This window comes from Eublepharis macularius, chromosome 2, assembly GCF_028583425.1.
Source record: "Eublepharis macularius isolate TG4126 chromosome 2, MPM_Emac_v1.0, whole genome shotgun sequence".
In the NCBI taxonomy this organism is placed as follows: domain Eukaryota; kingdom Metazoa; phylum Chordata; class Lepidosauria; order Squamata; family Eublepharidae; genus Eublepharis; species Eublepharis macularius.
Genome location: NC_072791.1, coordinates 168,284,543 through 168,312,093, shown reverse-complemented (window position 1 = coordinate 168,312,093; position 27,551 = coordinate 168,284,543). Strand labels below are relative to the sequence as shown.

Below are 27,551 nucleotides of genomic sequence, written 5' to 3'. Positions count from 1 at the left end.
CCTCTGTCACAGTGATCACATGGAAAACATTTCCGGTTATTTAATGAAATACACAAATCTTGTCACTGGCTGGCAATACCGGTAAGTCTGATTTTTATTTTCATTCTCTGTTTCATGTACTAACTTGATTAAATAAAACTGAATTAATTTTGTGAGTATAGAATTGTTTTAAAATGCTGGAAGTAAGAAACCTGAACTTATTTTTCCCAGTTTTAGGGGGAAATTGATAATGAGATTATCATTAATTGATAATGAAATTGATAAAAGCATAATTGTCAAGGCAGCAATCTTATTTTCACTTAATATCTTGGTTAGGTGAGCTGTACGTTTTTCACTTAACCAGAGAATTTAGTACCATTACATTGCAAAAAGACTGTGCAGGAGAAAACACAACTCTGAAAGGCATTTGAAAAGTCAGATCGCAGCAAACTGCATATATGAAGCATGCTTTGATTTTAGATTTATATTGTCTATACAATACTGTGGATCCCTGCTGAATGTTGCTGTTAGTACTGTGAGCTACCTGTCAGCATTGTATCAGTATTTCAGCTATCTTTTGTGCTCCATTTGGGGGATTTTGAAAATAAGGCTTGAAATAACTGTGTTTTCACAGGTCAAATGAAACTCTGAGGAAGCTCTGTTTGATCCTCTCTCTCCCACCCCACTTACATGCAGTCTTTCCTCCTACCCCAAAATCTTGGTGTCAGCCATGTTTGGCATAGGCTGGCAATACCCTTCTGTCTTACAGGCTTTTTGCATCTCATGTTTTGTCATAAACTAATCTTAGTCACTCCCTTTCCCCTTTGTGAGCAATACACTGAGTTCAAAGAACGGTGTTTCACATTTTATAAAATAATTGTTGATTGCTTTCATTCCATATTTATGTCCACATTCCATATTTATGTTTCTTGTTATTCTGCTTGTGAAAAAATAATACCATGAGAATATAAAATCACGACATTTTACCAACCTGTTAAATAACCCTAGCCTTTGGGGCCAGATGAATGTAAACGAGAATGAAAGCAAACAACTAGTATACAATTGTAGTAAAACATGGAGCTGGGTAGATCCATGTGATTTTTGTATGATATTTAGGTTGGGACTGGATGGTATTGGGAGTAGATCACATGGGCATTAAGGACTAAGCACCTCTGAGAATGTGCTGAAGGGAAAGCTTCTTTTCCTGTTTGGAGATTACAGAAGGCTTCTTGCTTGTTTGAAGGTTACAGAATTGTATGTGCACCATACCTTGTCCTCGGTCAGCTTACCTGTCTTTCATATCAAGACATAGCCTTGCAGTCTATGTTTACAATTCATATTTGGTCTTTGATCATATTTCCCACAAAATATATCCTCTCCCTGCCAAACATGGCTTTTCTGCACACATATGTAGATGTTTATAAAAACTGTATGGCTCTTAAAATGGCATTTTCCTCACAACTTTAGGTTTTTTGTCTTAAATAATGAAGCTGGCCTCCTGGAATATTTTGTGAATGAACAATCCAGAAACCAGAAGCCTAGAGGGACTTTACAGCTGGCTGGAGCTGTGATATCACCTAGTGATGAAGATTCTCATACTTTCACAGTGAATGCTGCTAGTGGAGAACAATACAAGCTGAGAGGTAGAATTTTATGATTCCTGCGCAGCAGTATGTTGTTTCCCCACTAGGGGGTAGTCCTGCCTTTGAGCTGACTGGCAGTTTGGAGTGCCATGTTTCACTCAGAGAAAAATTGCTGTGTTAGAACTGGAACAAGATGCCGTTTCTGTGTGTAGCATATTGATTTGTATTGTACTTCATTTTAATAAAAGGATAGATTAAAATTTGTTTTAAATTAATGTCCTTATACAAGAGATTTAGTCTTTGCTGATTGATAATTGTGTAAACAACAAACAACACAGAGCTGTTTGGAAAATATGTAATTTAGTGGGAAATAAAAATGATTGTTTTCCTAATATTTCAATAAACTATAAAATCTGGAAGGTTTTATCAAAAGGCAAACTGGAAAAGTGTGAGTAGTAAAAGATGTAAGTAATTCCAGTAAAACAAGATCTAACAAAGGTGCTTTGATAAACAAGATAGTTTATAGAACAATAAAGGAGCATATGCTGGAAATCCAGATTATAATCATTTGAGATGTATTCATGGAAAAACTGTTGTTTTGCCCCTGTTAGAAACATCTTGTCTTTCGCACACTGCTTGATTATGCAGGCTGAACAGATGCAGCAGTGAAAAAGCTCTTGTTCTTTGTTGCAGAAACAAAACAAGATAATTTATTTTGACCAAAATAGACTTATGTGGGCGTCTCTCAGTAATCAGATTCTTGCTTCCGAATGAATTTTTAATTGCAATTTACAATAAATCCAAGGATTCCCAAATAGTTCAGGACAAGTCAGTGGATCATGTGAAGGCTCAGGTGTGTTTAACTTCCTGTTGGGGGGCATAGAAGACTGCTTCAAACAAGATGATAAGTAGTAGGGTTCAGACCTTTCTCATTGAGGCTGGTTATTTTGTTCATGTGTGCACATTTCCGATAGCTGTGTTTGGACCTGTGTGATTATCCATTCTTCTCATCAGTGTACCATCACAGTTTGATGCTGGTTTCAAGTATCCCATTGCCCTGAGGCTTAGTTGAAATGATGGTCCTTGTACATTCACTTATTGTACAGATTCTCAAGGGAAGTGTCCTCAGAAGTTTTGGCTCTTCTCAGCCAAGGTTAGATTCATATTTTCCAGCTCAGTTCAGATTTAGCGACAAAAGCGCAGCAGTGTAGCTTGTATTTCTCTGTGTTGGAAGGAAGGAAAGAAAATGGCAGATTTTTTAAAGGGAGTGGGTATGAAAGTGCTGGTGGTGGAATTTAGAATGGAGAGTGCATCTGAGGGATGCCTCATTCAGCTGCTTTTCTTGCTCCCTCCTGTGGAAAATGCTGTGAGGAACTCATACATTCTCAATGGTTGTTGCGGATTTTCCGGGCTGTATAGCCGTGGTCTTGGCATTGTAGTTCCTGACGTTTCGCCAACAGCTGTGGCGAAACCTCTGAAGATGCCAGCCACAGCTGCTGGCGAAACGTCAGGAACTACAATGCCAAGACCACGGCTATACAGCCCAGAAAATCCACAACAACCATTGCTCTCTGGCCGTGAAAGCCTTCGACAATATATGATATATATTCTCCATCCCAACTGTAGTCGAATCACGGATTGTTTTTCCTGGGACCACTTCCTGTGTTCATCTTGTGGAAGTCAGTCTCTCTTTCAGGAGAGAAGAGTTTTCTTGTGAAGGCTTATGCTTGGACAAATAAAACAGCTTTTGTTCAAGTTATTGTCTCACACTACTACTTTTATCAGAACACTTTCCCCTTTTCACTTGCAATTTAATTTAAGTTCATATACATCCACACTGTCACCCATACATTGCTGGGGTGGCTTCAAATGTCCATTCATTCTGCATAGAGCAGTTGCCATTTCTGTTCTGGCAGTCTGACCTTGAGCGTCTTAGCTACTTTATGATTCTGTGGGGAGTTTGCCTATTTTTAAAGTTTGCCTATTTTTAAAGAAAAGGGACTATATACACAGGTATATGGATTGAGATGTACCTACATATTCAGCCCTGTTGAATATGGTATAATGGTTAGAGTGTCAGACTAGGATCTGGGAGACCCTGCTTCAAATTCCCACTCTGCAATGGAAGCTTGTTGGGTGGCCCTGATGTTACCCTAAATGGGGCGGGGGGAGGGAGTGTCTCATAAGTTGAGGGAATTAGCATTAAAAGAGACTCAGTGAGAGGGAGTAACTGGAGGATCTCTGTCAATATATACCAGGATCATTCCCTTAGAGAACTCTCAGGTAAACAGGCGGGTGTTCAACAGTAAAGGGTTCTTTATTAACAGAGCAAACACACAGAGAACGCACACAGCATACATGCAGAGCTAACTAGAAAACAGGGAGGAAATGGAAAGAGCAATTGGGATGGGGTGATATTTACCATTCCTGAAGGGAGAGAAGGTCCACAGAAATGGCAGTGAGGATGGCCATTGTCTCACGGAAGGGGAAGAGAAGGATCAGGCATAATCTGAGGGTGCGTGGATGGGTCCAGAACACACGATCACTGAGCATATGGCTGGGCAGTCTAGTTATAGTCCACAACTCACCCTGGAGCAAGACTGGTGTCTTGCCTCAAAAACAATGGCTTAATTGCTTGTATGGAGGTAGGACAATAAATTGGGAATGGTGTGATATGATTATCTTAGGCTGGATTACAGGTAAAATATTGCTTGATGACCCAGGATAGGGAGGCTTATCAAATCGGTTGAATAGCCTTGATTAGGTAAGTGGGAAAGGAAAGGTGGAGGGAGGTGATGATGGGATTAGGCAGGGAAGTGGCTCAGGAAGCTTCATTTACTCTTCTGCTCTCCGGGGCATGGGGGCCATTCAGTCAGGCATACTCTATGGCTCATGTCTTGCTAATTTTCCAGTCTTTAGGCCACCAGGCATCCATGCTGCCTTGCTGGACAGTGTCTGGAACTGCTAGCAATTGGGCTTAATGATATTCCTATTCATAAACTACCCTTCTAATATGAGAGAGGGGTCTGACTGCTAACATTGTGCCAGTCATACACTCTCAGCCTAACCTACCTCATAGGGTTATTGTGAGGAGAAATTGGAGGAGAGAATTAAGTAAGCTGGTTTGGGTCTCCATTGGGGAGAAAGGTGGGAGTATAAATAAGATAAATAAATCTTTACTCTTATAAAGTATATTTATGTATACATAAATGAGTACCTCAAGCTTCTGGAAGTTGCAAGACTCTTGTTCTGCTTCTTCAAAATGCAAAATGAGCTTAAGTTTTAATTAGCCTTGTCATTATTAGCTCTAGAAAAGGCCACCAGTATCATCTCTTTTTGTTGTGGCATTCAGAACCTCATAAGAACATGCTATGGATCTGAGAACTACTGCTGAAGGGGTGGAATTCTAATGTGTCTTGGGGTAAGATCCAGATGCCACATATTAAGTTCAGCCTATGTTTTATGCACATTCTTTTTTAATCTTTGCAGAACTTCAAAGAAATATTCAGATATTTGCCTTGCCTAGCTCTGTATCATCTTCTCTTTCTGCTTGTCTCTTTTCAGCTGCTGATGCTAAAGAACGGCAGCATTGGGTAAGCAGACTTCAGATATGTACACAGCACCATACCGAAGCAATTGGAAAGGTACTGTTCTCACTTCAGCAACACATACTCACTTATGCAGCAGTACTGCTTTAAACTGTTCATCATGTGCATAGCTTGATGGTTACAACTGTCCAAAAAGACTGGGCATCAAACAGAAATGACAACTGAGTTTTTAAAAAGCTGTATTTTATATGAAATGCTGAAAATTGAGGGGATGAACTTGTTACTATATTATTATTTATTTATAGTCTGCCTTTCACAGTGAGATCGAAGACAGATTACACAGTGCAAGTGAAATACGATATAATCAACTGTTAGGACATTCATTGAGCACAGTAAAATAATGAACAGTAGTTAGGATATTCAGTGAAACAATCGAGTATGATAGTAGAAAATTGGAAAATGAGCATAAAGCCAAGCACAGAGATGAAATCTTTCTGACACAAAGCATAACTAATTTATTTGGCACGTTTAGCAACACGGACACTCCCTAGTAAGCACATATCTACATCAGCAGTTAGTACCCAATAGCATAATCTATAGTCCCTGTCCCTACCAAGTCATCCCCTGAATCCTTTGGTGCACAGCCAAGAGTAATCTCCCAGACTTTCCATTATTCAGTAGACTTTAATAATTTTCCAGATAGTTAAATACTCATAAAAGTTTCCAGAGAGGGAGATTTTCTAACTTTCCTTGGTTAACTTGCTTCATGCGCAGTTACTGCTTTCTGAAGTTGAGAATGTTAAGTGTGAGTTCCTCTCTGCCAGCTTACTTCTAATCAAAACTTAATCGGTCTAGTTTTTGTGCAAACACAGATTAACTAGATTACAATATATTCAGCTTGTTGGCCGCAAGTGTTATTGCTTCAGTTAAATGTTCAGAAAAGATGGAAAGGACAACAAGCACATTTCTCTGAAACCACGTAGCTGCAGCTTGCAAAAAGTAGTCCTTAATGTGCTGTTTCAGGCACCTTCTACTTGTGCGTACATGGAAGGTTAGAAAAATAGAGAGGCACCTCCAGGTAAAGCTGAAGTAAGGGAAATCCACCCAACCAAAGGTATTAACAATATAGCAATATACAACCCTCCAATATCTCATAAACAAATAGTATCAGACTTCTCAATATCCAATATATGACTATTTATAGATGATAATCAATCCAAGTCATAAAGTGTCAAGTGTAAACATGGAATATCCAATCTTATATTCCAAGAATAAAGTGCTCACAACGTATCTATCAATATATGTAAGGTACATTCAGTCACTTTTGATACAATAAATATAGTCAGCTAATCGCAATACATGGCTGCAAATCAATGACCACCTCTATTAGAAATGTCTTAAATGATTTTTCATCTCTCTTGTAGGTATGCCAGTGTGCATATCTCAGAGAAGTAGATGTCATTGGTGGAAAACAAACAGGTAAATTGGATGGAATCCAGTTTTAATTCAATAATCCTGTATTGTATTTTTCTCTTTCACAAGTTGGATCATAACGGAAGCAAGGGCTCCCATGCCTCCTGCCCGACGAGCTGCCTGGTGTCTCGCTTTGCAGAGGCTCATTCTAGGGAGAATGAGTTCCATTTTATGGTTTTGTATGTGACAAAATGGGCCCTAGACATATATTGCAGGGAGAACTCTTACAGTGTGAATCAGCATGGCATTTTAGGTTGGGTATCTTGACACCAGAAGGACTTAAAAAAGAGCTGAATCTATCATGTTATATTTAGGTGGTATATTGGCTTGAATTGGTTCCCTGTGAAAAGGATGATGACTGCATGTACTATGCCTTTAAATCTCTATGAGCAGGTAATTGCATCAATTTTAAATAGGATTAGGATTGTGATGTGGCCTGGAATGTGGCTGTCATTTAACATTTGGTTTGCAGCTGTTTGCTGGATTGATGTTCGGATCTCCCTTGGTTGGAGTGAGCATGACATTTTGATGCATACATGGGTAATGCGGGTATAGTGCAATAGAGTATCCCATGAATTGGGTTTATAAAATGTTTTATTTTATCAGGTTACGTTTGGAATCACAGACATGCACTTGAGAAAGTAAAATTGCGAAATGAGTCAAGTTCCCTGGCAGCTCATCAAGCCTGGGGGCCCTTGCTTCCATTATGATCCGACTTGTGAAAGAGAAACATACAATACAGGATTATTGAATTAAAACTGGATTCCATCCAATTTACCTGTTTGTTTTCCACCAATGACATCTACTCCTTGGAGATTCACATCCCGGCATGCCTACAAGACAGATGAAAAATCATTTAAGACATTTCCAGTAGACGTGGTCATTGATCTGTGGCCATAAATTGTGATTAGTTGACTATATTTATTATATCAAAAGTGATTGAATGTACCGTAAACATATTTATTGTATTTATTGGTGTATTTATTGATGTTGTATTTGTAGATATGTTGTGAGCACTCTATTCTTGGAATATAAGATTGGATATTCCATTTTTGCACTTGACATTTTACTACTTGGATTAATTATCATCTATAAATAGTCATATATTGATTATTGAGTAGTTTTATACCATTTGTTTGTGAGATATTGGTTGTATATTGCTATATTGTGGATACCTTTGGTTGGGGGGATTTTCCTTATTTGTCTAGTTCATACACGGAAGGTGGCTTCAAGTATTGTCACCAAGATGGTATTGGTGTGACCTGGTGTTAATGCTAAACCAAAATTGTTGTAAAAATTCTAAGGCTTTGCAAGTGTTTTCACAACACATCTCAGGGAACTGACGTGTCTTCTCTATTTTCCATGGAGCATTGATAGAGCCATCCAATTTTTTACTACAGGAAAAATAAATATAAAAGAGAACAGTACACTTTCCCTGTTGAGTGAGGGAGAGTGAACAACCTTCCTGGAGCAGCCTTGATGGCTGCTAGTCCTGTGGCCAGAGGAATGCTTAACATATAGCCAAGTCTTGAATAAATTAACAGTGCTTTTTTCTGAATTCTTGGTTGCATCTTCCAATAGTATAGGTATTTATTAATGTGTGTGGGGTAAGAAAAGAGGGTCAAGGCTGAAGAACTGTTCTAGCATTTCCTAATCCATATGTTTGTTCACCAGAACAATCCTCCTCTGAAATCTCGCAGCTTCTCTCTTGCATCTCAAGGAAGTGGTTCTCCGGGAGTGCAGAGAAGGCCCAGCCAAAATGCAGCTTCTTTTTTTAATGTTGGCCATCACAAGTTGCCAGGCGGGAAGAAAATTCCTATCCTGCAGCCAGATCATTTAGCTGATGTAAGAGAGGTTAGTATAAATCAAAGCTTTTAGCAACTTCATTTTGTTTCGCAAGAATGGTTCACATCAGAGTGCATAATTTCCTTATACTATCTGGAAGTTTATATCCTAGCTTGATCTCATAAGATCTCAGAAGCTAAGCAGGATCAGCCTTGGTTTGTACTTTGATGAGAGATCTTGAAGGAAGTCCAGGGTTGCTATACAGAGACAGGCAATGGCAAACCACTTCTGTTCATCTCTTGCCTTGGAAATTTATGGGCTTGCCGTAAGTCACTTGTGACTTGATGGCATTTTACGTGTACACGTGAATCATCATTTTCACAAGTTATTTTGCTTCTAATTTCAACCCAGGATGAGATTAACAGACTCGCAAGCTTTCTGCTCTATCTTTTCTCCAAAGGCTTTGATAGAAAGTCATTGATAAAATATAGTATTGTTCTATCTACTTGGTAAACTGATATTTCTCTGCAACTATGAATTACATATTCTATCTTGCTATTGCTTCCCGATTGTAGAATGTAGATGAAGAATGAACAGAGTGGCCCAAAGGCCGAAAATGAAATCCAGTTCAACACAAACAGCCTTTTAGTGTAGAAATTGATATTACAACTGCTTAAATAAGTATATACAATATTAAAAGTCAATATTACAACCAGTTTCCATTTTATGAAGAATGGCAAGTAAAACAAATACTCATAGCCAACAACAATTCATGCTGTGTATATCATATCATCAGTCTTATTCTCCTGGTAGGTCAGAAGGTGCCAGAACACAAATTTCCTTTAATCATGAAGGCACTTCCCCTATCCCCAAAAGGGACTGCAACCCTTGAGGAAAGTCCATCCAAAACAGGCATGCAAGCCGGCTCCCTGTCAGGACAACAAAGCCACCCTGCTTTCCAGCGATTGCTTCAATTAGAAGCCTAATATGCCCTTTGCTTTCAGATGCAGTATCAATTTCTACTCTAAAAGGCTGTTTATGTTGAACTGGGACAAGCTAGTCTGTACTACTTAGAAGCAAGATTGTGGCATGTGCCTGTCTGTAAACTGGTTAAACATGTCTGTTATGACTCCTGTTTTCATTGGGACCGCAGTTTGTTAATGTTTATTGAGCCGGAAATACTGACTGTACAACCTTGAATACTTGAACCCTTTAGTAATAGTATACTTTTGCACTTTACAAAGACTTTATAATATATTTTGATATAAGAATGTTTACTGCGTGGTATTTATTTATGTGTTAACAGGTTTGCATAGTTAGTCATGGTTCACCTGTTGTTCTAGACTCTGATGGTTGCCTGCTGTGGTACTTATCACAGTAGTGATGGTGCACAGACTAACTTTTGTTTCCCACTGGGTCCTTCAGTAGTGCAAATACTCTGGTTCCAGAGTTTGCAGGGATATGACAAGGTTGTTTTCTAATGATACCTTTTGAGTTTGGAATGATCTGCGGTAGACCTTCTGTTACATAACACTTCTAATATTCAGTGCTTCTGATTTAGGCTTGATTTAAGCATGATGTTGGCTGAGGTATAAATACCCATGGGACTCAGCACTCGCATGTTTAAATGTGGCTACTGCCCACATAAAGCACCTACATGGCGCACACGCAGCTGTGTGTCATTAAAGTGTTTTATGTGGGTAGCACTCCACTTTAAATGAAATGCTGTATGAGTGCAAGGTCCTACAGGTTGCTGGTGTCATGTTTAAAGTAGGCCTTACGTTGAAAGGTTTGAGAGTCGCTATTTCTTCTTTTGCCCAAGGATTCTTCGGAGGTATAGTAAGTGATGAAAATAAAAATAAGGTCCAACAGTAGTAAGTATATTCTTGCCCATTGTGAATATCCATTCTTTTACCATGCAGCAGGTAACCTAGAATATCTTTTCCTTAACAAAAGAATGGCAGAGATAAAGAATCCCAATAAGCTAAGATTCATAAAAAGATGGCTGTGGGCTTTTATACCTATGACATCAAAAGGTTATTTTCTCCAATAATTGGAATGCGCAAAATGCACATTCCAGACAACCCTTTGAATTGCGACGACATTCACAGTTTCAAGTGCAGTTCTTTAACCAGCATGGAGAAAGAAATTTACTTTCATCTTTTACTTATTAGTTTCTTAATGTTTGCAGTGGATTAGAGTTGTGGTCTTCACGACAGCATTACAAGTAATGCAGATGCCACAGTGTACATTTCTTCCATTTGTACTGCTTTCTGCTTCTCCAAGTTCTACTCCAGGGAAATTTTTGTGATTGTTTGACAAACAGAAGTCAGACTTGCTTCCAGGCCTTGACAAAACTCTGTCTAGGCCAGCCCTGAGATGACCTGTATCTTTTTTACATCGTGTAGTATCAGCTTACATCAGACAGTCGTCATTTTGCAGTGTGTCTTAAATGACTAGTTCAATAATCAGGACAGACTATGGAAGAGCATTTATAATGTTTACTTCTGAGGTACAAAAAGGTATGATGACACAAGATACATCTTCCTTTAGAGAGCAGGTAACTTTAATGTAAAATATCTTAAAGAGGTTCATCCTTTTTTACAAACAGAAGTACTATACTATAATTTGGGTTGGCAAAAGCTGTACTTATTTTTCATGTTGTTGGTTATAGCTGTGAACAAACAATGAGTATCACTAATATTTGATGCAGACAGTATTTCCTGATCTCTTAACCATGGCTGGTACTGGGAGTATCCGTCTATCTTGCGTGCTCTGCTCTGCCTTCTCCCTCAGGTTCACATGTTCCTTTGCTCTTCACTTGCTTGAATTTCCCCACCCATCCCTTCCCAGCTCTATTTATAGTTGACTCAGTGCAGGTGTAATTCTAACTGTAGTTAATGCCGAAAAGGGAAGGGAGGGGGAAGAAGTCTCAAACAGGAGAACTGGATGAGCTTGCAGGCCTAAGAAGTGGCTTTGCTTCTGAACCAGGGTTAGGAGATCAGGAGGTGTTTTTTGCGTGCTGAGCTTAAGAAAGTGTAGGAAACTGCCAGATCAGTTTCAAGAACTTTAAAAAGTCCTCATCCTTTGTAACATTATGATACTAAGGCAAGAGCCTTTAAGAATTATCTTTATAAACGCAAGCTGAGAGAAATCCCAGAAGACTGAGCAAGAGGTAAATGTGTTGGCGCCTGTCCTCAAAAAGGGAGAAAACTAAGACCCCAAATACTGCAGTCTAGTTGACTTCTCTTGAACTTCTGGAATAAATGGCCGTATGGAGGGGGGAACGGGGCTTGCCTGAACTATTTTGAAGACTTTGCTGGATCTGCTGTTATGCACCAAACTATATTCAATTTGCCTTTGTTTCCTTTTGAATAGAATTAGACAGCCAGTTTCTTCCATTACATAGTGTCTGGAAGGTGCCCTGCACTGGAAATCAACAGGAAAGAAGAGATTCAAGAGCAGTGAGCTGTACATGCTTTTGAATAAGCAATAAAAATGTAGTTCTCTGATCCTACCAAACATCTGACCAAATAATCTGAGATGCACTACAATAAATAAAACAGTTTCATTTAATATTCTGTATGCTTTGGGTGCTTGGAAAGTTTATGTAATTGCAAGTTTTGGATAAATAACCCGGGGTACTCCTTGTGCAAGATTACACACAGTGACTTTGGAAAACAAGGATTTTTAGGTAAATGAGAATCCCACTGAAGGTTGAGCTAACTAGGTTTCAGTCTTCTGTGAAATTCATGGGGTTTTTTTTGCTTGTTAGATGATGTCTCGAGCTGAAGGACAACAGAGAGACTTGATAAGAAGCATAGAATGCCTTCCTGCCTCTGGTCACCTTTCTTCCTTAGACCAAGACTTGCTGATGCTCAAGGCAACCTCTATGGCAACAATGAACTGCTTAAACGATTGCTTCCACATTCTCCAGATACAGCATGCCTCACAGCAGAAGGGATCCTTACCTAGTGGTGGGTGATAGATTACTCTATTGCTCTCCTGTAACAGAAGAGGGAAAAAGTCAAATCAGTGTGTTCAGTTTTTACTGATGAGTCTAACTTTGATTTACCTTTCTTCAGTAGAGGCTGCCTTCATGATGGAAATTACGTTAAATGAGCTTGGTTTAGCCAACAATATTGGTTTTTGCATGGATTTGTTTTCACACCGAATTTATCAATGTACATACTCTGCCCATTGAAAAATCCTGGGTTAAAACTGATAACAAATTTGCCAAGTCAAGGAAGCAAGGGTCTTAATCTTCTTTGGCTTTCTTGTATTGAAAGTTTTTCCTGATCAGTACAACACTTAATATCATAAACGTGTATTCCAAAGGATGTCAAGTCACATGAGAAATTAACATACAAATAAAAGCATCATGACTAAATGGGAAAATACAATATTAAAGTACTAATAGTTAAATAATAATTTTGCAATAAATGATATGGGGAAATTGTTGCCTGTTAAAATTAATTTAAATTACAGTCAAAGTTTTGCTTAACATTGGATTATCTAGAATGCTCAGTTAGCAGGCATCACGCAGCAGGCAAGATCTTCTCAGCCACCATGCCCTTGCATTGTCTGACATGCTCCCACCTCCTCCTGCCCTGCCAACCTACCTGATACCTCCAGCCGTTGCTGAGCGTCTGATAGCCAGTGCCACCAGGCAACATATTCTATTCAGGCACTTTCTTCTCTCTCCGCCTTCCTTGGTTTGTTTAAATGGAATTGGGCTTCCAAGTTCAGATGAGACTAACCAATACAATGTGCTAGAATTTAATTACTTCTCTGAAGCATTATAGGGTTTTCTTGGTGACATTTCTTTATCTGGTGGATGAGGGGGCAGGAATAGGAGACATTCTGTAACTGACAAAAATGGCTCAGTTGCATAATCTTGTTTCAGTTCCCAAAAGCATATAGGAATCTTAATGTGTGATCTTCTGATGCTGAGTTTGGATTTGTATGAATGAAGCACACTGTATCCTTCAACCACATGGGTGACAAGTGATTTGTAGTTTGTAGGAAAAAACATGGGGTGGGCCCATTTGATTCCTATTCAAAACTAGGCTCCAGTGATCAGCAGTTGAGAAACAAATAACTAGTGATAATTGGTAAGCTATTTCTTAACTGCCAAAAGAAGTCATATGTGAATAGACAGTCAGGATTAAGATGACAACTGATAGATGTCAGTCAAGCTCAGTACAATGGCCTGGTTGTGGCCTTGCCCAGACTACATTCAAGGCTTGCTGCTATTAACATAAGAAGAGATTCTTTAAAAACTTCTGTGCAGCAGAAATTGGTAGTGTAAAATAGTCTGCCTCATGCATTCTCCTCCGTGCATTCTGCTAATTTCTGGGGCTAGTATGGAAAATCTCAAATGTCTCTTATAACTAACTTGAAAATTAATTGAAAGGCTTTTTTGTCACTAAGTGAAGAGGAACTCTTTTCCAGCATAAATCCTCCTTGAAAGATAAGCTAATATCAGCACTGGGAGGTTCTCATATTCCCTTCTCTGTACAGTTGTTCGTCTTCATGAAAATAGTTCTCTTACAGAGACGGTTTCACTTAATTTGTATTTACTGTACACACCTGAATTTGTCTCTTCTTAAGGAGTTCTTAATGTGTCTGGCTTTATGTGAGTAAAAACAGTTAAACCAATTTTTGACTCTTACTGAAGCAATAATCTTCTGCATATAAATTACTTGCCATTTCAGTATATTGTATAAATAGGTAAAAAGTTTAAATGTCTTTAAAATAATTCCAAGCTTTGATATTCTCACTTTGCTGAGGTTTGCCTGCACTTTAGTAATAGGAAATAAAAGTCTCTGGAGAGCTGCCATTTGAACTTCCTTGTACAGACTAAGAGCTAAGCTTAGAATCTCACCCTGTAGGCAGAAGATGCCAAGTTATCAGTAATGTTTATGTTCCAGCCTGACTGTTCCTTTATTCAAGCTTGCATGTGTGTGTCTTTTAATAGGGCTTTATTAGAGTCAACATGCACTAGCCTTCCAGAATAGAATGGAACATTTTCATTATTGATGGGGAATTGTATCCATTCTGATAGACTAGCTTGGTGGGGGGAGGGTAATTGGAGACATCTGAATCATTAAATGAATGCATGTCTATTTTCCAAATGCTGCTCCCTTTTACTTTCGAGAAACTTTTTATTCAGCAATACACACCATATTTTCAGCTGTGCAAAAACTCATACTTCATTCCTCCCTCACCCCAGCAAAACTTGTTGTTGTTCCTAGATCCTTAATGAAATTCGAGGCTTCCCCCCCCCCCTCCCCTTTAATGGTATTGCTAGAAGTAGGTGCAGCAACCTGACTGAGTGGATTACATAACCATCCAGTCTTACTGGGTTCTGTATTTGGTGTCTAATTACACCTTTCATAACACCATCTCCTTCTCCTCCAGAGCAAGGTGGTACATGTCATCACTGCCCAATCACAGGTCTCATTCTCATGATCAGGCAAGGTGTTGTTCTCCGTCACACCACCTTTTTGTTGTGGCTGATCAAGCTGAGTTGCTTTTAGCCTTTTGTGGGGGAAGGGGGGGGATGACTGTTAAATGCCAGTCATCTTTTTAAAAAAACAAACAAAACAATCTGAACTCCTTGAATATGAGCAAATTTCAGCGTAAACACTCTTTTGCTTCAGGGACAACAATCAGCTGGTTGGAACCAAAGATCTCCCTGCCAAACCACTTCAAAAATGGAGCAGATGAAAATTTCACAACAGAGCAAATCAAGTCATCATCTGTCAGAGAGGAGCAGCCTGTTTCAGGTTCCAGCCCACTCACCACGGTAAGGCTGTGTGAAAGCCCCACTTGTGTGGCTGCATGGGTTTTTGCCTCTTTGTTAGGGTAGAGAATCATGGTCTCAGTGCTTAAAACTTTAAACATAAATAATAGAATAACAGTATGGGTATTTCCTATCTTGTCATAAACATAGTTCTCAAATTAACAGTTGTAAAAGGGAATTGTAAACAAAGCAAGAAGTAAAATTGATTCAATGGCTAATACAAGCTGAATGAATGCCGTTAAATTGGGTTGCAATCAGTTTGCGGGTTAATAGTGAAACTACCCAGTATGTGCATCAAAATTTATCTGGGGAAAAAAAGGAAAGGGAAATGGAGCAAATATTTCGAACTAGTTTTTATCACAAAATCTAGGTAAAAGACTTGCTCTTTAAACTTATTAGCAGGTGAAAGTGCTAATGGGACGTAACCACTCCTTTGATAGTAGTTATGTCTAAAAAGTTGAGGGAAGCACAGATTGTGAAAGTTTTATAAACAAATAAATGCGGTTAAGTCTCTGATATATGAGAATATTTGTCACATGAATGATGCATGGGAGCAGTCCCTATGAATGAATATTGCAGCAGGGAAATGCACATTCAATCATTGCCTTTTATCTTGTTGTCAGACTGCATGTTGCTTCCATTTTTGCTTTTTAAATTGGAAGCTGAAAGTTGAGATTTCATAGTAGCATAGATATTTTTCCTTGAATAAATTTGTTCCAGATTTTAAAATTCTAGTTAGGCAAATGGAATGCCTAAATTCTAGTTAGGCAAATGGAATTAGTTTAAAGCTGCCTGAACGATTATTGAATTGTATTCAAAGACTAACATCACCTAGAGAGAGGCAGGATCCTGTGGCACCCAAGCATTCCTAGCTGCCAAATGATGAGTGTATAGAACAGAGAAAAGAACCGCCTGGGATCAGGATATAGTGACCCACAAACAGAAAGCAGAAGGTTCCCAGATGGGCTGCACCTTGGTGGAAGTGGGCAGTGTTTTTGTGCTCAAATGTCTTCTACGTACCCTGCCAGTTAAAGACTGCATACAGACTCGTGCATCTGATGCATTTTCTTGAATTTTATGTTTTAGATATATTTCAGAACTTCATTAATTATAAACAGTTTTAAAGCTTTTTAAAAATAACCTTGGGAACAAATAAAAATACAAATAAAGATGTAGAAGAATTATTTGATGAAACCAGATAACTTGGTTTAGTCTGACATAAATCTTGTTTATTGAATGGCATCTGTTTCATAGCCATCTGCCTCATTTTCTTCGCTCCCTCTTCCTTGCTTTGTCTTCCATTATCATGTATTTGTTCTTTGACTGAGTAGTGCCCTGGATTTCTGCACTATAGTATAAATAGACTGTTCTTTTAACTCTACTGTGTGATGGAAGCCCACCATAGTTTCATGTTACGGGAGCACAACAGGCTCTAGTGGTGGCTGTATACACTCTAGATCATTTTCTTCATCTTTTAAAGTATTAAGGGCCCTGTAGGACAATGTATGATGGCTGCCAATTCAGTTTTCAAGTGGCCAGGACAGACATTTTGGACAACAGACCAGTTTTAAAAGTTAGTAACAGAGCAAGGGATTGTTTGGCACTCAGCTGCTTGTTCCAAGGCAGTTTGCTACTTCAGATCATACAATTTATATGACCAGTTTCACACAGCATAGTGGGTTGGATTCTGTGTAAGGATCATGGATTGCCTACTTCTTCCCCCAGCAGTCATTTCTAATCCCAGTAAAATTGATTCTCACCATCCACATGGAGTAAATAGCCTTGTAGGTCAAGAGGCTGCAGTGAAGAGGGGGCAAAATTGCTCCATTTTTCCTCTTCCATCAGTGGCGCTACACTGGTAGAAGAGGCAGCAGAGGCAGTTTTGTCCCTTTCTCCCACCCCCGCTGAAGCCTCCTGACCTGGACCCTCTCCATGTGTCTGTGGTCTCCTGGAAACAACTTTCCCTGGGCTGGAAATGGCTGCTGGAGGAATGGGAAACTGGGGAAGATCCAAAATTGTTGGCATTTTCCGTTGACTGATCAAAGGATCCATGTCAGAAAGTGTGCCACGAAAAGCCTTTGGCTGACTAAGTCTAGCTGACCCAAACAGGTGACACCAAGCGATGTGTTACAGGTTGAAATATGCAAAACCAGAAGTCCAGGATCACTAGGTAATCTGAAGTGCAGGAAGGTTTCTCATTTCGTAGCCTAATATGATGATGAGTTAGAAAGTGAGCATGCAAATGCTGGTTGGTGGCTTAGAGAAAGCAAGGAATAGAAATTATTCTTTTATGTTTCCTTGGGTCTGTGGATCAGGGCATCTATACAATAACCATTAATATATACCCCATTCACTACATAACTAAGGCCAAAGCCTTATAGAGCATGGAGGGAAACCTTGAGGGGGGGGGCGTATCTTGTGTTGAATGTCCTTGATTTTGAAGTGGTGCTGCCTCTCCTGTCCAAATAATATCACGGGTGCAAAAGACTTCCAAAATAGTTCCAAATTGTTTTTAGTAGACGTCCTCATTGCTGCGTGGCTTTTGAAGTTTGACTTGTGTATCTTGACCATCAGTCTGCCTTCTCCTAATTTAGGTTAGGGATGGTAAGATACACTATTGAATATCCTATGTGTCATAGGTGTTAATATACCCTTGAATTTACCAAGCCAGGCCATATTGCTTCATTGTTACTCTTGGTCTAGAGCATCAATTTACTTAGGAGAAGTAGCAGTTCCTTCATGATGAATAGCTTGCTAGCCTTGCAAGGCAGATACTGTGTGTCATATAGATACTGTTAAACCTATTGATTTTTGTCTCCAGTCTCTACTTTTCCACAAAGCAGATATATTAGCGAGATACCCCTCAATAAGGAGCTGTTATTGTGCCATTTAAGCAGCAATGCCATATAACTCAAGGCAGGTGGATTAATATCAGAACTGTGCTAGTTTCCAGTGTCTGTTTAATTCTTGGAACCAGATGTATGAAACCAATACATCGGATGAGGAAGGTCTAGAGTGTCATATGTAGGAGTGTATACTTCTTGAGACCTGCAAAAGCACTGCAAGTAAATTTCCAAATGCTACTTCTTATACATTCACTGTTGGTTCATCTGTAATGCCTTTTGGTGCTTTGTAAATGAATCCTGCACCCCTCCCCAATGAAGCTAACTTTTATTTTTAGTTTGAAAAGAAATTGCAAACCATAGTTTACCAGTTTGAATGTATGGACAAACTCTGGTTTGTGTTAAATGAGAAGTCAGTAATTGCAGGCATATATGCAAGCAAAGGGCTTGCTCATGCAGCACCAAACCCAGTGCCAATTGTTAATCCATGTATTTTATCAATTTGGAAATCTGAGATACAGAGAATGGCTTCAAAGAGTCGTAGAGGTGAAATCTCATCTATACAGCATTAAAGAAAGATACTAATGTCTGTTTTAGCTGAGCACCATCTGCTGTATGTGTCTGTGCTGCTTATTAGCAGAGAGTTCCTGTAGCATAGTGGTTAAGTGACTGGGCTATGAGTCAACACTCTGCTAGTTTGACTCCCACTATTGAACTCTGCAGGTGGCCTTGGGTAAGCCATTCCTCTCACCTCAGGTCCCCAGCTGTATTGTGCGGGTAATAGTAACTGACTTTGTTCACTACTCTGAATGTGGCACTAATCTGTCAAGAAGGGCAGTATATAAGCATATTGTTGTTGTTTTTGTTGTTATTAATAATAGAAGGGAAGACCTACTTCACATTTCAGAACAAAACCAAGTATCTTTTAGAGTCCTACAGAGTTTCTCTGTCCAGATGTCATGCAAATCTGTAGTTTAATTAAAATTACTATAGTTAGTGTGAGTAACTGATCATTGTTAACTGTAGTTTAAGCATCCGTCAAACTAGGATTTGATACCATGGCTTGATGATGGTTTATGAACCACGGTTAATCTTGATTCAGGCCAGGATACCAGCCATGTGTTAGTATGGGAGATGTGGGAAGGAAGAATGAGGGTCATGAAACCAGTATTTATTGAGGTAAATCAGGATTTGAATCATTGCCTACCAGTTGAAGTAACCATAGCTAAAATAAACGTGCTTATCATGATATGTGTGAACCAAGCTGTAGTTCCTTCTTTCATCAAATTTTCAGGAGGAAGCTGATATATCTGTGCAGCCTGTATGCACAGTAGATGTGCTCTTCATTTCCAACTCTATCAATTATCGTGTGGGTGTTAATTTCACTTTAAGTTGAAATTATTATTAAGCCTTGCTATTAAGTGGCTTGCTTGCTATCATATACATGGAGGGAGGGCAAGAAGGACTTTGGTACACCTCTGTTGGGCCTGGATCCAGCTCTACTGTTGAAGAGCATTTATATCTTGAGTGCATTTTGAGTTGAGTTTGGGTTGAAAAGCTATATATAAACTCAATAACCAAATAAATAATAATTTCCCAGGTAGGATTTATTTGTTGGGGCATTTGATGCATGTGTAAGCAACTGAGAAAAAAGGTAAGACTTACAAGAGCAAAATACGAGTCATTTAAATGTTACTGACTTCTTGAACTTTATGCTAGGAGCCAGAGGAAATAAACCCAGACGAAGAAGTGGAAGATACCTGTGATAATAAAGAGGATGACCTTGGTGCTGTGGAAGAACAGCGCAGTGTTATTTTGCATCTCCTGTCTCAGCTCAAGCTGGGCATGGATTTAACAAGAGTAAGTGGTTAAACCAACGACCTTTCTGAAACAGATGGGCTTCCATAATGGAGGCTGACCAGCCGTAGCTGGTTTTGTCATGGCAGAATTTCAGGTATTAGCCATCATATCAGCAAAAGGTTCCAAAGATTCCAGCTTCCTTGTTGTACATACAGACTGGACTATTTGCCAGCATTTTGAATATACTACATGTCTCTTGCTTTTTATTATACCACTTCTTTACCATTTCTTTATGTATTTGTTCTGACATACAAAGAAATGAAGCCAATTTCACACTTGTTAAATAGCAGCAGTGATAACATGTATTGAATAATCAGAATTGTAAATTGTTGCACATTTTGCTGAGTTGGAGGGTAATATGCCTTCATCAGCCGTTGTTGATTCATTTGATGAGGGAAACCTAAATTCCCGCAGGGGTGGGGGGGGCAGTGGAAACCAGCTCAGAGCTCCTGGGAACTGTTTCTGATTTTTTTTACTGCTCTATTCTTAACATGTGAATGGACCAATGTGTATAGCTCTCCCTCACATGCTTTCTCTATGGCACTTTATTCTGTTTTACTGAAATACATTTGAAGCACTCTGAAACTTGAAAACACTGTATAAAATGCTAAGTATCTTACGTTATTACCACTAACGCACATGATATCTGGGTTCTGTTGTTCCATCTTTGTAACACACACACCCTTCTGTTCTCCTCAACATTTTTTCCTAGCCTCTCATTGTTACCTATGTTTGGAGGCAAGCCATGCTAATTATTTTTTTCTTTTTATAGTAACTGTCTCCCAGCCTCAGCTTTTCCCATTATAAAAGTAATGTGGCTACCCCACAAAAGGTTGCACTGTAAAAGTGCTTATCAAAATTAGAAAATCTGGAGATAATTGAGTAATAGCTTAAACCGGTGATAATTGAGTAATAGCTTTGAATATAGTAGTGGTATCTGTTTAGAAGAACCTTGGAGGTTTCAATCATTGATGATTTGACTGGTGTTTATGTTGCTGGAATTAGCAGATAATGGATTAGATCCCAACTAAATTTTCCATCAGCAGAATGGAACTTCCCTGCCTCCCCATTCCTGCTGCAGCCCACTGATTTACATTAAATGTTGCTCCTGGGGAATAGGGCACCCTCAGGGGAAACATGATGGGAATCTGCTGGAGGAAGGGAGAATTGGTGGAAATTGTCCATTTAGTCTAATACACACAATTTAGTTTTAATACACACGCTGTAAGTTTTATAGATGAATAATATTATTTCTCCTTTAATTTCAGGTCGTTCTTCCTACTTTTATTTTAGAAAAACGCTCTTTGCTAGAAATGTATGCAGATTTCATGTCCCACCCGGACCTCTTTCTTGCGATTGCAAGTGGCTCTAGCCCCGAGGAGAGGATGATCCGTTTTGTTGAGTATTACCTCACTTCCTTTCATGAAGGCCGGAAAGGGGCGATTGCAAAAAAGCCCTACAATCCCATCATTGGCGAGACATTTCACTGCTCGTGGAAAATGGCTAAGAACCAAGTGCCATCTGACACAAATAGTAACTCTTCATCTCATTCCCTGTCTGAGCAAGTGACTGTTTCAGAAGAGTTACGGGGCCAAGCAGAGTCGGACTGTTACACAGTCAGATTTGTAGCAGAACAAGTGTCCCACCATCCTCCAGTCTCAGGGTTTTATGCTGAATGTGCAGAGAGAAAAATGTGTGTTAATGCTCATGTGTGGACAAAAAGTAAATTCCTGGGAATGTCAATAGGAGTGACAATGGTTGGTGAAGGTAAGTGGAGAATGTTGCAGTCGAGCACCTCTCATTTTTGCAGTGTATGAACTGGAAATTCATGCTTGCCTAGTATGAAAGTTCTGGATCCATTGTCTTTGTCCAAACAATTCAGCTTAATTTCAGGTTTAATCAAACTTGTCCTAACTTTTTAAAGTCTAGTTCCTTTTTAGAGCATCTAGAACTACCAATGAGCTGCTCCAAAAATACTTTGGAAAGTTATGCAATCCTGGTGTTTTCCACTTCTGAGCTAGTGGAAGATTGTACATGGGAGTAACTTTTGCAGAGGGCTTTGTTGACATGATGAGGGGACATGATGTTAGGTGTTGTCACTTTTTATTTTTTCCTTAAACACTTCTGTTAATTTTGGACAGTAATTATAGTATCCCAGGTATACAATTTTCTCTTTTAACTATGCATATCTGTAACAGTATCTCTGCAGAAAACTAAAATATTTTAATGTAATATTAAAAACTAGATTTAGTTTATGTCTTGTACAGAGGAGATATTTCTGTGATACTAGGTTGTGTGGCTGTGCATATATGAGTTGGGCTAATATGAAGTTAATAAAAGTACAAATAAGAGAGCAGAGTTTTGAAAAGGAAAGAATGTGTATGGGGTGGGGTAAAACGGCATTAAAAAAACTGAACTATTTTGTGTCTGAAGAAACCTGGTGGAGGTTGAACCTAATTAATTTTATTGCTAAAGTTAAAAACTCAGGGAAAGTCACCTCTTTGCAGTAATTGGTGGTTATCCTTATAGGAACATTCCCTTTATTTAATTAAAATTCTTCTGGCAGTCTGAAGAAGGGGTGATTGTTTAGACTATAATCTGTTAGTTGTTGGGAATACAAAGTTGGGTAATCTGTCAAAAGTTTTAGCTCTGTGTGTGTGCGTGCGCACGCGCGCACGCATGCGCGCACATTTCCAAAATAAAAACTTTTGTCCGTTTGGGAGCAATACTGCATTAAGAAAGTTGCTACTTTGATAGTTCAAGTTTAGCTTGCTAAGCAGCAACAATATGAAGGAGCATGTGTTTTCCCAGCTAGGATGCAAAGCTATCAAACCACATCAGAATCTGAAGCAGAACATGCAGTTTTTGTAATGTCTTCCTACAATTTATTGAAATCTTAAATGTATTTGGTTGTTTTACAGTATTGTGGTCTTAAATAAATTATATGAATTTAAATGCAGGCTTGCAGGAGTAACAGATACTGTTTTGTATCCTGCCTTAATAATGATACTGAAATATATGATGAGATTTAGTCATTCTTCTTGTCTTCTGCCATCCTTTAATAAGTGCTGTGTTTCTAAGATTTACCCTCCACCACTCCTGTTTGTGTTCTTGTGGGTTTGATACTAATCTTTCTCTGTTTGACAGGTATTTTAAGCCTCTTGGAACATGGAGAGGAATACACATTTTCTCTGCCTTGTGCATATGCTCGGTCGATTCTGACTGTTCCTTGGGTAGAACTAGGAGGAAAAGTCAATGTCAATTGTGCAAAAACAGGATATTCTGCAAGTATTACTTTCCATACCAAACCATTCTATGGTGGCAAGCTTCACCGGTAGGTGTTTCTTTTTTCGTACTTCTGAAGCAGTGAAACTTCCTTATTTGGATAACTTGTTTCTCTGTATAGCTTTTTGAGATAGGTACTGGAACTGGAATACTGCATTGTTTTGATTTTGTAGTTGAACTAAGCAAGTAGAAAAATGTTTTTGTAACTCCTTATGGAAATCTGTGCACAACACCTCAAATATAAGTTAAGTGTTTGTTAAAATGACTTTGATTATGCATAGGAAATACTTTTTGAGTCTAAAATCTTGGTTACTTGGGGAAAAAATCTCTCATTTCCAAAAGCAAATTCCAGTTAAAGGGGAAAGAAAACAAATGGTATTGTGAAGTTTTCCTCTTGGAACACAATAATGTGCATAAGGTAGATTACACAGAGTAAATCAATATCTCTCTACCTCATACTGCTTCTTAACTTACTAGTTTTAAGTAGACTACTAAAATATAAAAACTAGACCACATTTAAACAATTGTGAAAATCAATCACAAGCACATAACATTTCACAGCTGAAAGAGTGATGGGTCTACTATTGAAATGAAATCCTGCCCTCAAGTCAGAGTTGACTTATGGCAACCCTGGTGGGGTTTTTGTGGCAAGAGACTAACAGAGATGATTTACCATTGTCTCCCTCTGCAACCTTAGTCTTCGTTGGAGGTCACCAATCCAATTACTAACCAAGGCCGACCCTGCTTAATCTTTTAATAAAAGAGGTAATGTCTCCATATGATCTATATTTTGGAGCATAGGAAAAATTAAGATATTCCTAGCCTCAGAGAGATAACTGCATTCAAAAGTCAGGTGGTAGTGCCATGGCACACTGATTTGAATGTTCATAACTGAACTTTTGAACATTTTGCATCTGACTTACTAGCTAAAGGTTTGCAGAAGATTAGTTTGTGCTGTGACTCTTAGCAGAGGCTCAGCAGGAGGAAGGGAAGTACTGTATATTTGATGCTGTGTCATATGAATACAGTTAATATTTCTTTGCAGTCAGATCTTGGATGGGCAGACTTTTCTTCTATCCTTAGGAAAAAGAGGATACGTTGTCATGGGTACCCTGCTGCTTGCTGATATTCCTGTGAGAAATACAGTTACTATAGGTTGTTCAGGGACCCTCAATGTTAAGCATTAGCCATGCACAGAACAGGATTGCTTCTGTTGTCCATGACTGAAATGCCAAAGCAGAAACGATACTTTAGTGGAGCACTGCATGGTTTTTCTTTGCTTAGAACTAAAATGCCATAGGTGAATGTATGATTTCAGGAAGTTTTACCTAAAACCTAGTGTATTATAAACTAGGTATAACTGAGGTCAAAACAATAGTAATAGTGAGTTCATATAGGTCTCTCTACTGGGAAAAAAATTGGCATTGTTGCTGTGCAGTCCATATTTTTACCATGTTATGGGGCAGTATGAAGGATAGGACTGAATTTTAGCTAACATTGAACTGAAACCAAAAATGCTGTATCTTTTTCTCAGAAGATAACAAATATCAAACTTCTTTTAGTGGATGTACTCAAATAGCAGCTGCTTGGACTGCTTTATGGTTAAATAAGGGAGTCTTTTATGATGTAGTTCTTTCCAACTAGATAAAATCCTTGCTAGTAAGACTCTTATTACTTAGCTTTTAACAGTTGCTTTTGAAACCATTTAAAAATACTGTTCAATAAAGCATTTTTAAAAAATGTCTAAACAGACTTGCTGATAAGACTGTAAGACTTGCCGTTAAGGTGGCAACTCAAATCCTGTTCTGGTTACCTGAACATTACATTTTCTAGTCCTCTTACCACTTTTCCTGTCTAAGATTGCCCTTTCCCTTTCTAAGGATTAAGAGTACAAGAACAGCCCTGCTGGATCAGACCAGTAGTCCATCTTGGCCAGCATCTTGTCTTGCACAGTGGCCAGCCAGTTACTGTGGAAGGTCCAGTATTGCCTTCTAGCACTGATATTCAGAGGTTTTCTGCCTTAAAATATGGAGATTCCCTATAGTCACCATGGCTAGTAGCAATTAATAGATCTATTCTCCATGAATCTGTCTAATCCCCCTTTAAAGCCATCTACACCTGTGGCAATCACTACATCCTCTGGCAGTGAATTCCACATTTTAATCACTCGTTGAATAAATAAGTATTTTCTTTTGTTCATACTGAATCTAGTGCCATTCAACTTCATTGGGTGCCTCCAAGTTCAGATACTTTGAGAGAGAAAATTTCTCTCTATCCACTCACTCTGCCCCGTGCATAATTTTATAAATCTGTATCAGATTCAGTCATCTTTTTCTGAACAAAAAAGTCCCAGTCACTTTCATCATAGGAAAGGTGCTCCAACTCCTTAATCATCTTGGTTGCCCTCTTCTGTATTTTTCCAGCTGTGCAATATTCTATTTGAGATACATTAAGCAAAATTACATCCAGTAAGCTTGAGTGGGTTCATCTTCATCCAGTCCATTACCAGTTTAAAGCAGTGTATTCAAGGATAGGGGTGTTCAAGGATAGGGGTGTGCACTCCAAAAAGATTAGGTTTTCCCGCTTTGCGTTTGCCAAAGCGGGGAAAAAGATTTGGAAAAACATGGATCCTGAAGCGCCAAGCTGCTTCTGGCTTTGGGTATTTAAGCCACTTCGGAAAGCTTCAGGTAGAATGGCAGCAGCCACAGCACTTTTCTTGCTGTTTGCAAACAGCAAAAAAAAATGCTGCTTTGAGCTTCCTGCTGCCTTTTTTTACCCATTGGAGGGGGGAGGGAGTTGTTTTTCTTGAAAACAACAAGAAAAGTCCTCTTTTCAAGCTCATAGCAGTGCTTTTCTTGCTGTTTGCTCGCTGTAGTGAGTGACTTACTACACTCCCCTCCTACCTCCTTTCATCGAATAAAAAAAAGGCAGTGGGAAGCTTGAAGGCAGTGCTTTTCTTGCTGTTTACAAAGAGCAAGAAAAGTGCTGTGGCTGCTGCCGTTCTACCTGAAGCTGTCCGAAGCGCTTCGGGAAGCTTTGCCTTCAGTATTTTCAAATCGGCTCAGCAAATGCTGGGGCTGATTTGGAAATACCTGAAGCACCCACCCCTGTTCAAGGATGACATTATCTCACCTGCAGAAGATGAAAATGAATAATAGAAATGCATCTTTTCTGCATATTGATAACACTCCACCTTGCCAGTAGTGTAATGCTAAGGAAGGGATGGAGAAGGATCTTTGTACCACCAAGTCACAAGGTCATTTCTTCCATGGTAGGAATCTGACAATGTTTATATTTTCTTCTTACCATCACCACCCCTCAACTTGCAATGTCTGCTTAGCCATATGGTCTACTATAATGATGATCCTTTGCCAGGGCCCAACAAACAAGTTATGACTGCACGTGTTATTTACAGGCCTAGATCTATCTCATTTTCCCTCCTAGGAACTGAATATCTGAATGATGAACACTAGTTCTGCATATAGCAGCATTCAAAAATGCAGTTTGGGGGGGATATATTGTTGTCTTCTTAAGCTTGAATAACATAGTGTGAACTGATCCTAACTGGGAACACAAAGTGGATTAACATACCTTTTCTCAAATTTTACTTTTAATGTCTGTTTTCTAGAGTTACTGGTGAGGTGAAGCAGAATGCTACCAACACTGTGGTCTGTAGAGTCCAAGGAGAGTGGAATAGTGTGCTTGAATTTACTTACAGCAATGGTGAGACGAAATGTATGGATTTAACAAAGCTGTCTGTGACAAGGAAACTTGTACGCCCCCTTGAGAAACAAGGACCATTTGAGTCCCGGTAAGAGGAAACATTCATGTTTTTATATTTAACCTATATTAGATACCCTTTTAAATGCCTACACTTAAGTTCTACTGATGGTTGTGTCAGGTGAATTGAGGGGGTAGAATGGATTGAACCCCTCCAGACTGACAAACTTCCATGGATTTGGAAACTAAAAGATTAAGGATGGGGTGAGGAGTATTCTACCAGCTCATTCCCACTTCTTATTGCTGCATGTGTAGGTCTGGCCATTATATAGAGAGCTGCTGTAGCACAGTGATAAAATGGTTCAGCTGTGAAACAGCACTCTACTGGTTCAAATCCCACTACTGCTGTGAGCTGAGTAGGTGGCCTCGAGTAAGCCAGTGCTCTCAGCCTCAGCTCCTCAGCTGTATTGTGGGGATAATGATAACACTAACTTGTTCACCACTCTGGGGCAACTACTGCTCTGTAGGATCACATGTAGTTATTGTGATGTTAAAAAGAACCTTTAAGAGAGAAGAAATTGCTGTAATAATAAATCTTTTGTACATGTGCTTGGAAATAGAAGACACCTCTTTACCTAACGAGTGAAATAGCTGTGACATAGACTGC

General features: G+C 39.0%; 1 protein-coding gene across 2 annotated transcripts in view; it reads left to right on the top strand.

Moving 5' to 3' along the window:
* Window positions 1-27,551, top strand: part of OSBPL11 (oxysterol binding protein like 11) — a 60,517-nt gene that overhangs the window by 29,715 nt on the left and 3,251 nt on the right. The window contains exons 2-11 of one of the 2 annotated variants that reach the window (XM_054972213.1): window positions 13-81; window positions 1,447-1,622; window positions 5,127-5,155; window positions 8,258-8,437; window positions 12,144-12,345; window positions 15,034-15,179; window positions 19,739-19,879; window positions 21,148-21,646; window positions 23,027-23,213; window positions 26,793-26,975. In XM_054972213.1, coding sequence (XP_054828188.1) covers window positions 13-81; window positions 1,447-1,622; window positions 5,127-5,155; window positions 8,258-8,437; window positions 12,144-12,345; window positions 15,034-15,179; window positions 19,739-19,879; window positions 21,148-21,646; window positions 23,027-23,213; window positions 26,793-26,975 — 1,812 coding nt within the window. Of the gene's footprint in view, window positions 1-12; window positions 82-1,446; window positions 1,623-5,126; window positions 5,207-8,257; window positions 8,438-12,143; window positions 12,346-15,033; window positions 15,180-19,738; window positions 19,880-21,147; window positions 21,647-23,026; window positions 23,214-26,792; window positions 26,976-27,551 lie in introns of both variants that reach the window. The other variant, XM_054972212.1, reaches the window with a different exon arrangement.